Source organism: Dermacentor variabilis, chromosome 6 (assembly GCF_050947875.1).
Source record: "Dermacentor variabilis isolate Ectoservices chromosome 6, ASM5094787v1, whole genome shotgun sequence".
Classification (NCBI taxonomy): Eukaryota; Metazoa; Arthropoda; class Arachnida; order Ixodida; family Ixodidae; genus Dermacentor; species Dermacentor variabilis.
The window spans coordinates 190,331,735-190,344,828 of record NC_134573.1 but is presented as its reverse complement, the minus strand read 5'-3'; the positions used below and the strand labels follow the sequence as shown (position 1 = coordinate 190,344,828).

At 45.4% G+C, this 13,094-nt stretch overlaps 1 protein-coding gene across 1 annotated transcript in view; it reads left to right on the top strand.

Moving 5' to 3' along the window:
- LOC142585995 (protein DENND6B) overlaps positions 1-13,094 on the top strand; it is a 102,631-nt gene that overhangs the window by 1,715 nt on the left and 87,822 nt on the right. The window contains exon 2 of the mRNA XM_075697174.1: positions 7,051-7,154. Within this exon, the coding sequence (XP_075553289.1) occupies positions 7,051-7,154 (104 nt within the window). The remainder of the gene's footprint in view (positions 1-7,050; positions 7,155-13,094) is intronic.

The following is a 13,094-nucleotide window of genomic DNA, read 5'->3' as shown; positions in this document are numbered from 1 at the left end:
TGGTTGCGCAACCCAAGGATCCTGGAACTTTCTGTGGGACCAATGGCACCGATGTTGAAAAGTGGGTGGCTATGTACGAACGTGGGAGTGGAATCAACAGATGGGACCCCACGCGTGTGCTAGTTAACCTGTTGTTCTACCTGAGAGGCACGGCAAATGTGTGGTATGAAAACCACGAAGAGGAGCTAACCAGCTGGGACCAATGCAAAGCGAAGTTGACAGAGTTGTTTGGCAAACCAGCCGGCCGTAAAATTGACGCAAAACAGGAACAGGCCTCCTGTGCCCAATCCCCCATGGAGTCCTATCTCTTGTACATCCAAGACATGCTGGCACTTTGTCGTAAAGCAAAACCGATCACGACATGACAGAAGCTGAGAAGGTCGGGCATGTGCTTAAGGGTTGCTGACGACGCCTTTAATCTGCTCATGTGCAAAAGCTGCTCTACAGTTGATGTTATCATTAAAGAGCGCCGACAATTCCAGCACGCCAAAAGCCGATGCGTCTTGCAACCATTCGCCAGACTTCCCACTACTGCTGCAACGCCAACGTGTGAAGATCAACCCACACAGCAGCCTGCGTTGCCATCGGAGGATGTGGTGCGAATCGTTGACGTGAACTGGATGCGATGGCGCCTGCATTTCTGTTCGCCTATCCCTGATGCTACAACATTTTCAGTCCCCTTCTTACAAGCCATCATTCACCAGGAAAACATTGGCTTACGTTCTGTCTGTGCTGTTGCCAATCCCAGAGCTTAGAAACGCCCTTCTACTATTTTTGTTCCACCCCGACGCTTCTCTCCGTGTTATCGCAGCCCGACTGAGTAGAGAACTGCGGACGACCAGCCGATATGTTTCACCTGCTGGCACATTGGTCATGTCGCCAATACTTTCACAACTCGTGGCCCTTAACACTTCGCATGCCAACCAACCTGAGCTGTTTTGATGAAAATGCCTGCAATGTTATGCCCACCGCCGAATCTAACAGCGGCAACTCTGCTAGGAACATGTGGTACAGTCGCTCACCATCGCCGCACGGACACCAGTCTCGTTCACCGCAAACACGTCGCCCATCTTCGCGTTCGCCACAGCCACGTCGCCTTTCGTCCCCTGTGGCGTTTGGCCGCATCTGTTCGTAAAACTAAGAAATGCAGCCCTCAGAGGTGGTGCTGCATTGCCTAATGCTGCAGCAAATCCCCTGTCTATGGACACAAGGAGAAGTGTAATTGGCATTAAAATAGACAGCATAGCTGTCCAAGCACTCATCGACAGTGGAGCTCACATACCTGTGATGAGTGCTAGCCTGCGTAGTCGTTTAAAGAAGGTCCTCACCCCAGCAGCTGCCCAAGTGCTTCATATGGCTGACGGTGGAATGCTGGTTCTTGAAATGTGTACTGCAAGTATAGCTGGCCGCCCTACTTCTGTTCTCTTTACTGTGAGCAACATCTTCCCTCACAACGTTATCCTAGGATTTGACTTTTTATCCACTCATTCCGCTCTCCTCGACTGCACGGCCGGCGTTCTTCAGTTAGAACTGCCTCAACTCGCCGATGCTCCGAGCACCGCCCCAGCACACTTGTGCTCGCTTTGTGATGTGCGTCTGTCACCCGAAGCAGTTACTTACGTCACTTTGACCGCCCAGCCACAGGTTCCTGATGGTGAATATGTGATTCGCCCCATCATCGATGTGCTTTGAACGGGTCACGGTTACTAATAATGACATTGTTTTACCTCTTCTGAATTTCAGCCTGTGCCCTCAAGTGATTCCGGCCAGCATGTTCTTGGACAGCGTTTCTAGTGGTTCTGAATTTGATATTGAGAGTCTGAATTCTGAGAGTGGTTTATTAGTGCCAATCGCAGCACCCAGCTCTAGTTCCTTAACGGACGACTTTACGAAAATGACTGCACTTAACCTCACCTCTGCACAGGCCAGGGACATACGTCTCCTGCTTGAATCATACAGTGGAATCTTTGATTTCGGCAACAGGCCTTTAGGATGAACATCTGTTGTTCACTATCATATAAACACTGGAGACACAAATCCTATTTGTCAGCGTCCGTATCCTGCATCGCATGCTGAACGTCGAGCCATCCAATCAGAGGTGGGCAAAACGCTCCGCAAAGGGGTCATCGAGCCATCAGCCAGCCCTACGCCTGTCGTCCGTGTGAAAAAAGAAAGATGGTGCCTGTCACATTTTCGTCGATTATTGCCACTTAAATGAGATCACGCGAAAAGACGTCTACCCACTACCATGCATCGATGATGCCTTGGACCGCTTGCACTGAGCTAAATACTTATCGCCCATCGATCTTTGATCCAGCTACTGGCAGATTTCAGTTGATGAAATGGTTGGAGAAGACAGCCTTCATCACACCGGATGGCTTATATCATTTCAAAGTCATGCCCTTTTGCCTATGCAATGCTCGTGCGACATTTTAACTTGTGATGGACTCTCTTCTGCGATGCTACAAATGGACCACCTGTCTTTGTTACCTTGACGAAGCTGTTTTTTCTCCCATGTTGGGCAGCTGCCTTACCCAACTCACCGCCATTATTGCGGTCTTCTGAAAAGCTGGCCTCCAACTCCACGAACTGTCAATTTGGGCGCCGTCAGATTACCGTGTTGGGGCACCTCATTGACGCATCCGGTGTCCAACCAGATTCGGAAAAAGTTCGTGCCATACGCAGTTTCCCTGTGCCACATTCTGCTTCTTCGGCTTGTGTTCTTACTTTTATCGTTTCATCAAAAACCTTGCCAACATTGCTCGGCCTTTGACAGATCAAAAAGAAGAACACGCCATTCTCATGGGGCCCAAAGCAGGCTCATGCGTTTGCCGCTCTCATCAGGTTTCTGACCACCCTTCCCATACTTGCCCACTTTGATCCATCTGCACCGACCGAAGTCCACACTGGCGCAAGCGGCCATGGCATCGGCGTTGTTCTCGATTAACAACAGAATGGTACGGAGTGCGTGATAGCTTACGCCAGCCGCCTGCTGTCACCTGCCGAGAGAAATTACCCCATCACCGAGTGGGAGTGCTTCGCTTTAGTTTGGGCTGTCGTCAAGTTCCGGCCATATTTGTACGGCCGTACATTTTCGGTCGTTACAGACCACCACGCACTCTGCCGGCTGTCTTCCCTTCGGGACCCGACAGGACGGCTTGGTGGCTGGGCTTCGTGGCTCCAGGAATTTTCATTTATTGGCAATTACAAGACTGGATGCCTCCACAAGGACACTAACTGCCTCTCGTCACCCCGTGGATCCACTTGATCCTTCTGTGCATGATCCGGTGACCTGCGTGATGGCTTTCACTGACATGACTGACATGCGCACCGAACAACGCGACGAGTCCTCACAGTCCATCATTGCCGGAGTGCAATCACTCTGACAGCACTGACGGCACATGCCGCATGTTCTTGCCGCGCAACGGCATCCTCTACCACCGCAATATGAATGCTGATGGCCCTGAGTTGCTCCTTGGCCGTCCTCGTCATCTGCAATCTGTTGCTTTTGAACAACTTCACGATGCACCGACGGTGGGACACCTTGTAGTTTTGCATACATATGATCATGTACAACGCCGGTTCTTCTGGCCAGGTCTCTACTGCTTTGTGCACTGTTATGTCGCAACTTGCGAATTGTGTCAGTGCCACAAGAAACCTCCCCTACCACCTGTCGGATGACTCCATCCAGTTGAAGTTCCCTGTGAACCGTTCTCTCGCTTAGGCCTTGACTTACCTGGCACTTTTCCGACGACGACTAGAGCTAACAAGTCGATTGCCATCGCTACTGATTACATGACACGCTATGCGATACCAAAGGCGTTGCCGACTAGTTGTGCAACAGACGTCGTCTATATTCTCCTCCACGACGTCATTGTCTACCATGGTGCACCTCGACAGTTATTACAGACCGCAGCTGCTCATTCTTGTCTCTAGTTGTCGACGACCTCGTCCGCTCTTGTGCCACTGAGCATAAGCTGTCCACCGCCTACCACCCACAAACAAACGGTCTTATGGAATGTCTCAACCGAACAATCACAGAGACGCTGTCGATGTAGGTCTCCAACGATCACCGTGACTGGGACACCACGCTGGCCTACGTGCCGTTTGTGTATAACTTGTCCCGACGTGACACTGCAGGATATTCACCCTTTTATCTTTTGTATGGTTGCAACCCCACTTTGCTTTTTGACATCATAATCCCTTCTGTGCCACGTGTTGCAACTGACCATGCTCATGAAGTCATCGATCGCGCTCACAGGGCATGTCAAGTCACCCGATCTCGTTTATTAGCCCCGCAGCATATACCAAAAGAGTTATGACTGATGCCATCGCGATGTTAAGTTCGCACCAGGTGCTTGGATGCTCCTTTGGTCACCATGTCGTCGGGTTGGCCTCTCCCAGAAGCTTCTGTCTCACTACACAGGGCCTTATCAAGTCCTAAGTCAAGTTAACGACATAAATTATGAGATTTCGCCACTTCAGTTTGATGCATCCTCAAGTCTGACGCCTGTTGACGTCGTGCATGTTTCGCGGCTGAAGCCATACTTCGTTCACGATTCTTTGCCTACCATGAGCTGAGACGGCGCTTCACCACCTGGGGGTCCTGTTACGGAAGGATGAAAAAAGAGAGGAAGAAGACCGCAGCACGCTCCCTGCTGCGTGCTGTTGGTGGTCAGCCATCTTAACTACTCTGCCTCATCTTGTATATTGACACGTGTACTTCTTTATCTTTATTGGGCGACCACTTCTCGCCGCCTAACAAATGTTATCCCACAGCACAGGACGCGCCTGCATGTAAAAGAAGTTTCTGGAATGTTATCGATGGTTCCGTCCACTGTCTTTTACCGCAACTTGTGTTATCTGATTGCATGTGTGCGCGACGCGAATAATGTGGAACATTGTGGAAGGCACGCAGGTCCCAGTGACTGCTCCGGAACATTCGACGACAGATGTATAAAAGCCGATGCGCTTGACCCGCTCATCAGATTTTCGACGACCGCCGATCGTGTTCGCCGCTACCATCCTTCTTTGAGTGTAGCCTCTTTTGAGGGCACAAGTTCGCCCAATAAAACGCTTGTTTCGTCAATCATAGTTTTGCTGCCTTCTCAACCGTCACTACCACGTGACAATATATATTGTAAATACAGTCTTTCTATACTCCCAACATCCCCGTAACAGTATGCTTTGCCTCTGGCATGTTCATGATCTCCGATGGTATATAAAACTGTGATGCAGACTAAGCTTCACAAAGAATTATGTTCCGTCTCTTCCTTACAGGCTGCTGTGTTTCAGCTAAATCTGCTTTTCCTGTGTCCAGTGGTCTTGTCGCTCAATTAGTGCTTGCCTATTTCTGTTGCACTGCAACCTCTCTTCTCCTCTCTCCTCTTGTCCTCCTGTCCTTTTACACTGCTGCAAACTTTTAGATTTCAATACTCGAATGATTAATACAAAGATTGATGCTACCATATTAAATGTGACGGCTGTCATGACGGCAATAATTTAGGTGGACCTGAAACTAAATGAAAAAAAAAAAAAAAACGGGCATGTGTGAGTAGGAATAACTTCCTTGTGACAAAACTGGCTCCATGCTAAACTTTGCCTCAAGGAAATTGGTCTTAAAAGTCTCAAACCCATTTGCGCATACTGCATAAGCCAAGTTTTCCACTTGTCAAAACTGCAGCCGCCACAAAGTGTTAGGAAAGAGGCAAAGAAACCATGCCTTTGCATTCGTACTCTCCTCACAGAGCTTGTGTCATAATATATATGCAATCACTCACCATACACAAACACATTGGTCAACACTGCAATGTTTGGAAGAACCCGAACCAACACTATGTAGCCATTTACCTGCAGTATGCCTCCTGTAACATGAATCCCCACTGTGCTTGGAATCTACATAATTTTTTTTAATTTCTCAGGTATTTGGTGGTAGAGGCCAATGCATTAGACAGAAATCCTGCTACACTGCAGCAATGTTCAGAATGTAGTATGAGGTTCTCTGTCTGGCTGGAAGTTGAAGATTGAAATTATATTAGTCGTTAAAATATAGTAGCCAGTATTGAAACTACACATGCACTCAAGGCTGAGCCACATTATGAGAACACGGAAGAGCAGAAACACACTTGAGCTGCATTGTGTAGCTTTACCAACAAGCCCAGCTGTACACTGAAGTAAGGCATGTTTTGGGCTAGTCTGCTCGTAGCTTCAGCAAAATTTTAAACTCTGCGAGGAAGACAGGACATGAACAAAAACATAGATGCATGCACAAAGTGTAGACTTCCGACTGGCTTTGTTTGGTGAAGGCAGAGAGTTTATAAGGTTCTTCAAAATGGCAAAACAAAGAACATTCGCAAAGAAGTTGTGCACGAGGCAGTGACAAAAAATAGCAAGGCCACCTGTGCATTAAGAGCGCAGTAGAGTCCCAATGTGCCCATCTAAGAATTCTATTTCTTTCCTTGATAGGGATCAAGAGGGTGAGCTAACTTAGTTGTCACACCTTTTAGCGATGTGGAATGCCTTGATGACTTCTCTTTCTGTTCTTCAGTTTGCCTTCGAAAGGAATTTATTCTGTTCCTCATAAGGCAGGCAGCTTTTGCTGTCGCAGCTCCTGCACTGCAAGAGGAGATTCTCAAGGAAAGAATTAAAGTCTTAGATGGGCACATTAAGACTCTCCTGCACTCTTAATGCAGACATGGCCTTGATATTTTTCGTCAATACCTTGTGCACAAATTATTTGCAATTGCTTCTTGTTTTGCTATATTGAAGTACCTTATATATTCTTTGCTTTCACAAAATAAAACCAGTTGGAAGCCTGTGCTTTGTGTGTGTCTATGTTTCAGTTCACGTCCTGTCTTCCTCGCGCAGTTTAAAATTTTGCCTAAACAGTTGTATAGCTTGTGTATACGATGAGTAATTAATATTGTGATGACTGCAGCAGAGCAATGGTCTAGTGGCATAGTGTCGACATAGTATAGAGATGGTACTAAGTTAAAAATTTGGAAATGCCATAAATTGTGCAATCAACTCTTATCCCTCGGTTTCCTACAGCTGCAGAGCACTTGACCACTGCAGCAGTCAGGCATGCTGTATATTGGGCAGTGCCAGGAATTGCGAGATCGAGACAGGCTGCCACTAGAAGTTCCTTGGGCCAGGTGATAACTCAAATGCATCCAAATATTTCTATATTTCACTATATAAACCTTTGTAGAATGAGGAACTTTTCAAGGGTGAAGTTGTTTAACGGAAAACTATTACTAAATAGTGACCAGTTCCTTTTGTTTTGTAAGCCAGATTGCATGTATTTGACATTGCTTACTGACTCTTAATTATTCTCGCTGTCCAATACAAGCATATGCACTCACATATGTTTTCAAACAAAACTATTGTGTGGAGCCATGTTTGTGGTGGAATAAAATCGGTCCCAATACAGAGCTTTGTGGCACACCAGATCTTACTAGCAATCACAGAGAAGAAAGTTAATTAGTAGTTACAAATTGGTACCGGTTAGTTAAGAATTTACTAATCCAATTCGTAGTCCTGTCAATTCGAAGTTTACTGTCGTTTGTGTATCGGACCAAGCCGATGTCCCCTGGCCTGGGCGGTCTGGCGCTTCACCTAGTGGTGACCTTTGAAAATAGCAGCGTGGCACCAGTGGTTGCATCAGGATCTAGGCTCATGAAGATAGATAGCAACGTGCACAGGGCAAGGAGTTCGGCGGCCTGGTACTCGTCACATTTGTGGAGAACGCTATAGTTTTCGCGAGTCCTAGCCCCTATGTAGGGTACCAGTCTGTGCACTGCATGTGTGTGTGTGTTGTGCAGGGTTGCTCGTTGGCAGCACGTGCTCATGCAGCAGCTGACGGGCCTTCGATGTGTTTCGCCCTGGTAGTGCGGTCGTCTTTGTGGTTCTAGAGCTGCACTGGCATTGCCCAAGAACAGGATATATTGGCATGGTGCAGAATTGCAGAGTGGGGGCGCTCCATTCTATTACCACTTCATTCCTTCAGAGTTGTGGTTTATGTGATTCCAGTCCTTTTGTCGAAGTTCTGACAGTTGAACCATTCCCACTCCTTGAGTGGTCGAACTAATCTACTCCAAACCTCCAATTACAGTAAATAAAACGCTTTCTGTATAATTACTTACTACATGCGCCCTGATGCGATAGCGTAGAGGTAGAGCATCTGCCTCACGTGCAAAAGGACTGTGGTTCAAATCCCGGTGCCATGCAATTTTCCACTGGTGGATAAAAAAAATCCACATGTTGATACAGCTGTATAAACAGGCCTGGTGGCCTGACCCCGGTGACCAGAACCGGTAATGCACTCCCTCACCAGAGCAGGATTGCCCATCTTGGTGCAGTACTTGGCCACGACCTATATGAATAGAACAATAGTCCCCAGCAGCTACAAAGCAACTGACCATTGCAGCGGTCAGACCTGTGATGCAGCAGAGCGTGCTAAGAGTCTCTGGATCTGGACAGGCCGCCATTGGAATCTGAACCTGGCAATGTTTAATGCTAGAACGTTTTCTAGTGAGGAGAGTCTAACAGTGCTATTGGAGGAATTAGCGGGCATTAAATGGGATATAATAGAGCTCAGTGAGGTTGGGAGGACAAATGAAGCATATACAGTGCTAAAAAGCGGGTACATGCTGTGCCACCAGGGCTTAGCGGAGAGACAAGGACTAGGAGTCGGATTCCTGTTTAATAAGGATATAGCTGCTAACATACAGGAATTGTATAGCGTTAACGAGCGGGTGGCAGGTCTTGCTGTGAAACTTAATAAGAGGTACAAATTGAAGGTCATACAGGTCTACGCCCCTACATCTAGTCATGATAACCAGGAAGTCGAAAGCTTCTATGAAGACGTGGAATTGGCGATAGGTGAAGTCAAAACGAAATACACTATACTGATGGGCGACTTCAATGCCAGGGTAGGCAAGAAGCAGGCTGGAGAAAAGTCAGTGGGGGAATATGGCAAAGGTTCTAGGAATAGTAGGGGAGAGTTATTAGTAGAGTTTGCAGAACGAAATAATTTGTGGACAATGAATACCTTCTTCCGCAAGCGGGATGACCGAAAGTGGACGTGGAAAAGCCCTAATGGCGAGACTAAAAATGAAATAGACCTCATACCCTGTGCTAACCCTGGCATCATACAAGATGTGTACGTGCTCGGCGAGGTGCACTGCAGTGACCATAGGATGGTAAGATCTCGAATTAGCCTAGACTTGAGGAGGGAATGGAAAAAACTGGTACATAAGAAGCCGATCAATGAGTTAGCGGTAAGAGGGAAAATAGAGGAATTTCGGATCAAGCTACAGAAGAGGTATAGGGCTTTAACTCGGGAAGAGAACCTTAGTGTTGAAGCAATGAACGAAAATCTTATGGGCATCATTAAGGAGTGTGCAGTAGAAGTCGGTTGTAACTTCGTAAGACAGGATACCAGTAAGCTATCGCAGGAGACAAAAGATCTAATTTTAATGCCACCCCTTATACATAGCTTTCATTGATTACAAGAAAGTGTTTGATTCAGTCAAAACCTCAGCAGTCATGCAGGCATTATGGAATTGGGGTGTAGACGAGCCATATGTAAAAATACTAAAAGATATCTACAGCGGCTCCACAGCCACCGTAGTCCTCCATAAAGAAAGCAACAAAATCCCAATAAAGAAAGGCGTCAGGCAGGGAGATACAATCTCTCCTATGCTATTCACAGCATGTTTACAGGAGGTATTCAGAGACCTGGATTGGGAAGAATTGGGGATAAGAGTTAATGGAGAATACCTTAGTTACTTGCGATTCGCTGATGATATTGTCTTGCTTAGTAACTCAGGGGACCAATTGCAATGCATGCTCACTGACCTGGAGAGGCAAAGCAGAATGGTAGGTCTGAAAATTAATCTGCAGAAAACTAAAGTAATTTTTAACAGTCTCGGAAGAGAACAGCAGTTTACGATAGGTAACGAGGCACTGGAAGTGGTAAGGGAATACATCTACTTAGGGCAGGCAGTGACCGCGAGTCCGGATCATGAGACCGAAATAATCAGAAGGATAAGAATGGGCTGGGGTGCGTTTGGCAGGCATTCTCAGACCATGAACAGCAGGTTGCCATTATCCCTGAAGAGAAAAGTGTATAACTGGTGTGTCTTACCAGTACTCACCTATCACCTATCACTGTATAAAACCGGGACAAACAGCATGTCTAAAAAGTACAAAAGCTGGTATAACTGTAATGAATGACCTTCAGTCATCCGAAATGTACAAAATCGCAAGAATTGGTCAAACTCAAACACTGCAGAGTTTAAGTAGTCCTGGCACAATTTTTTTCTTATGTGTGTGTAGCTGTCATTCAGTTAACTACACTACAAAACGTCGAATTCCTTCTATGTGCAACAAATATATCCTTAACGCCAACATTTAAACATGTGCCAAAGGCAGTGTGGCCCCATAATCTGGTGACAACATTGCATGGTAGGTCACAAACAAATGATGCATGCTGCAGTTGTTCATGAGTAAGCCATGCCACTATTAGGTCATTGAAAACTGAGCATGTTAGGACCACTATGCAGCACAACATTGGTCTTTCCTTTCTGTCTTGGTGCACACCGGGGAGTGGGTGCATGTTAAACACCTCAGGCGATTAAAGTTAAGCCGGAGTCCGCAACTATGGCATGCCTCGTAATCGTATCGTGGTTGTGACTTGTAGAACACTAGAATTAAATTAATCTTAATTTAGATGTTTGAGAAGAGTCATAAGAAAATTGATTTAGTGAAGCAAGTTTTAGCACACATTAAGAATCGCTCAAAGTACATGCAGCTTTGAGTGGCATGGTGTGGTCATAAAAGCTGCCATTTGGAACCAGATTAATATAAAAAAATTCAGTCCAAAAGTTTAATGTCAGTGCTCCTTTACATGTAAGCATGAGGGACACATCTTTAAAGGCATCATCTAAATCCTGTGTAAGTATTTATTGGTGAATATCAAATGGCCCTACATCTAAGGAAGTTATAGGGTGTTATGATAACAGGAAGCCACAAGATTTTTTTTGTGCACTCTTCCTATACAGACAATATAGGGCAGCAACAAAATAGTTGGGCTTAGTGAAGAATTCATTCAAGATCCTTGCCAATTTGGCAGGTTCACTATGATTAGAGATGATGAAGGCCAAGCACATTGAAATGCATGCCCAAACCTCATTAGCATTGCATCACTTATTTCAAATAACTTTCATTTTGTCATTTTGCCAGATTAAAAGTTCTCAAAAACCTGCTTGACTGGTTTCAAGAACTTTTCGAGAACAGTTTGGTTCCATACGAATGCAGCATTGTCAGTCTTTAGTGAACTAGACCCATCTTTACTGATATGCAATTAGGTAGATCAAAGCAGATGCTGTCAAAGTGCATGTGCAAGAGTGTTTGGAGTGGGCATTCCTGGGTTATGTTGCCAAGAAGGGAGTTTTGAGCTTAATGCACACAGCAGCTATAGCATATGAAAACCAGCACTTTACTCATTTTTTAGATACCGCAGGGCTTGCGCTAACGCTGGTCATAGTCTACTATAATTTCTACCATATATTGCCCTTGTCATGACAAGTTATTTTTATTGTCCTACAATATATTCCCTCTGTGTACAATCAACATCTCTGCCAAGGACAACAGAAACAGTATGATTGGAAACTGCAGAATTCTCCATCTGCGGAGGTGGCTGGCTGATTGCCGTATTAGATGCTTTGTGAGCTGGCATTGATGTGTGAATCTCAACTCATCTGCAAGCATACAAAATAGGCTTTGGGATACTTTTACCACAAGAAGAGAGACTAGAATGACTGTTGCCTGTGACATATGGCACATACCCATGACGAGGGATCGGCTAGGATTCCCCATGAATACAACATCAAATAGCTTTATATTCCCACTAACTTGATAGTACATAATACTGATATGTAACAAAAATAAACAACAAGGTAACTGAAAAGCGAACAGGTCTACTACGATTGAGCCACAAGGGGAAAGATGGAAACATTTGTGTTAATTGTATGAAAAAAATGTGCCTAAGATGTCATCTTCCCAGCAGCAACAATATGATCATGCACAAACTAGCATTGCTCTTCAGGCACACCCCAGGCTGCTTACACCATTTTCTACAAGATTTGAAGCCCAACAGGCAAAAGGAGTGAATACCTTCAGCATAAAAGAAGAAAGTTATTCTATTCCATATCTTCACATGAAACGCAGCAATATTGTTACAAGCCATTTTCACACATTGAAGGCATCAGCAAAGTGATGAAGACAATTGAAGCACTCATGTTCTTATTTCCATTGCAATACAAACCTACACTTGGTCATATGAAGGTGCATATATATGTACCAAATTCAACCGTGTACTGTTATGAGGCACATGGAACAGACATTCCAAGGAAGTGAAATATTTGTAATGCAGTTACTTAATTTGTCCAGTCAGAAGGGCAATGCGCTAAATACAAAAAGAACTCGCTACAGGCCCACTATGCAATGCTTTTGCCAAACTATCCAAAACTTCAATGTGTGCAAGTCCACAATGACCAGGAAAAGAAGTAAACAAATTTCTTGAAGATGGAATGAAAAAGAAATGTTGCGACAATTGAGAAATGAGTTCTTTGCTTTCTAGTGGCACACGGATAGACAGTCGGTGGGCACAATTTGAACTTGAACTCATGGCAGTGTTGCAGGGGCAAATATCACTCATACTTCCGAGAAGCGTCGGTTACAACGCTGAGTTGGAAGGGAAACTTTACAAATACTTCTTCGGAAGTTCAAGCATCTGACCAGTAAGTAGTTGAGCATGACTAGGGGAAATATGATCAATTTCACAAATAGCACCATTCCAAAAGAACTGGCACACTGCATTGATTTCTCAGGTGACAACTATTTTTCGAAAAGCCTCTGCGCGCGTTAATGCAACCTGAGGCAGCTTAAATCTAGGTCACATGGAATCGAAAAATACAGCAGCGGGTGTAACACTTAAATTTGCTATCTCGCGAACATGAGCGAAAACTTCAATTTGAAAAGGTTTGCTAGAAAGGAAAACTCACGGCCGTAACGCTACTGCCCATCGC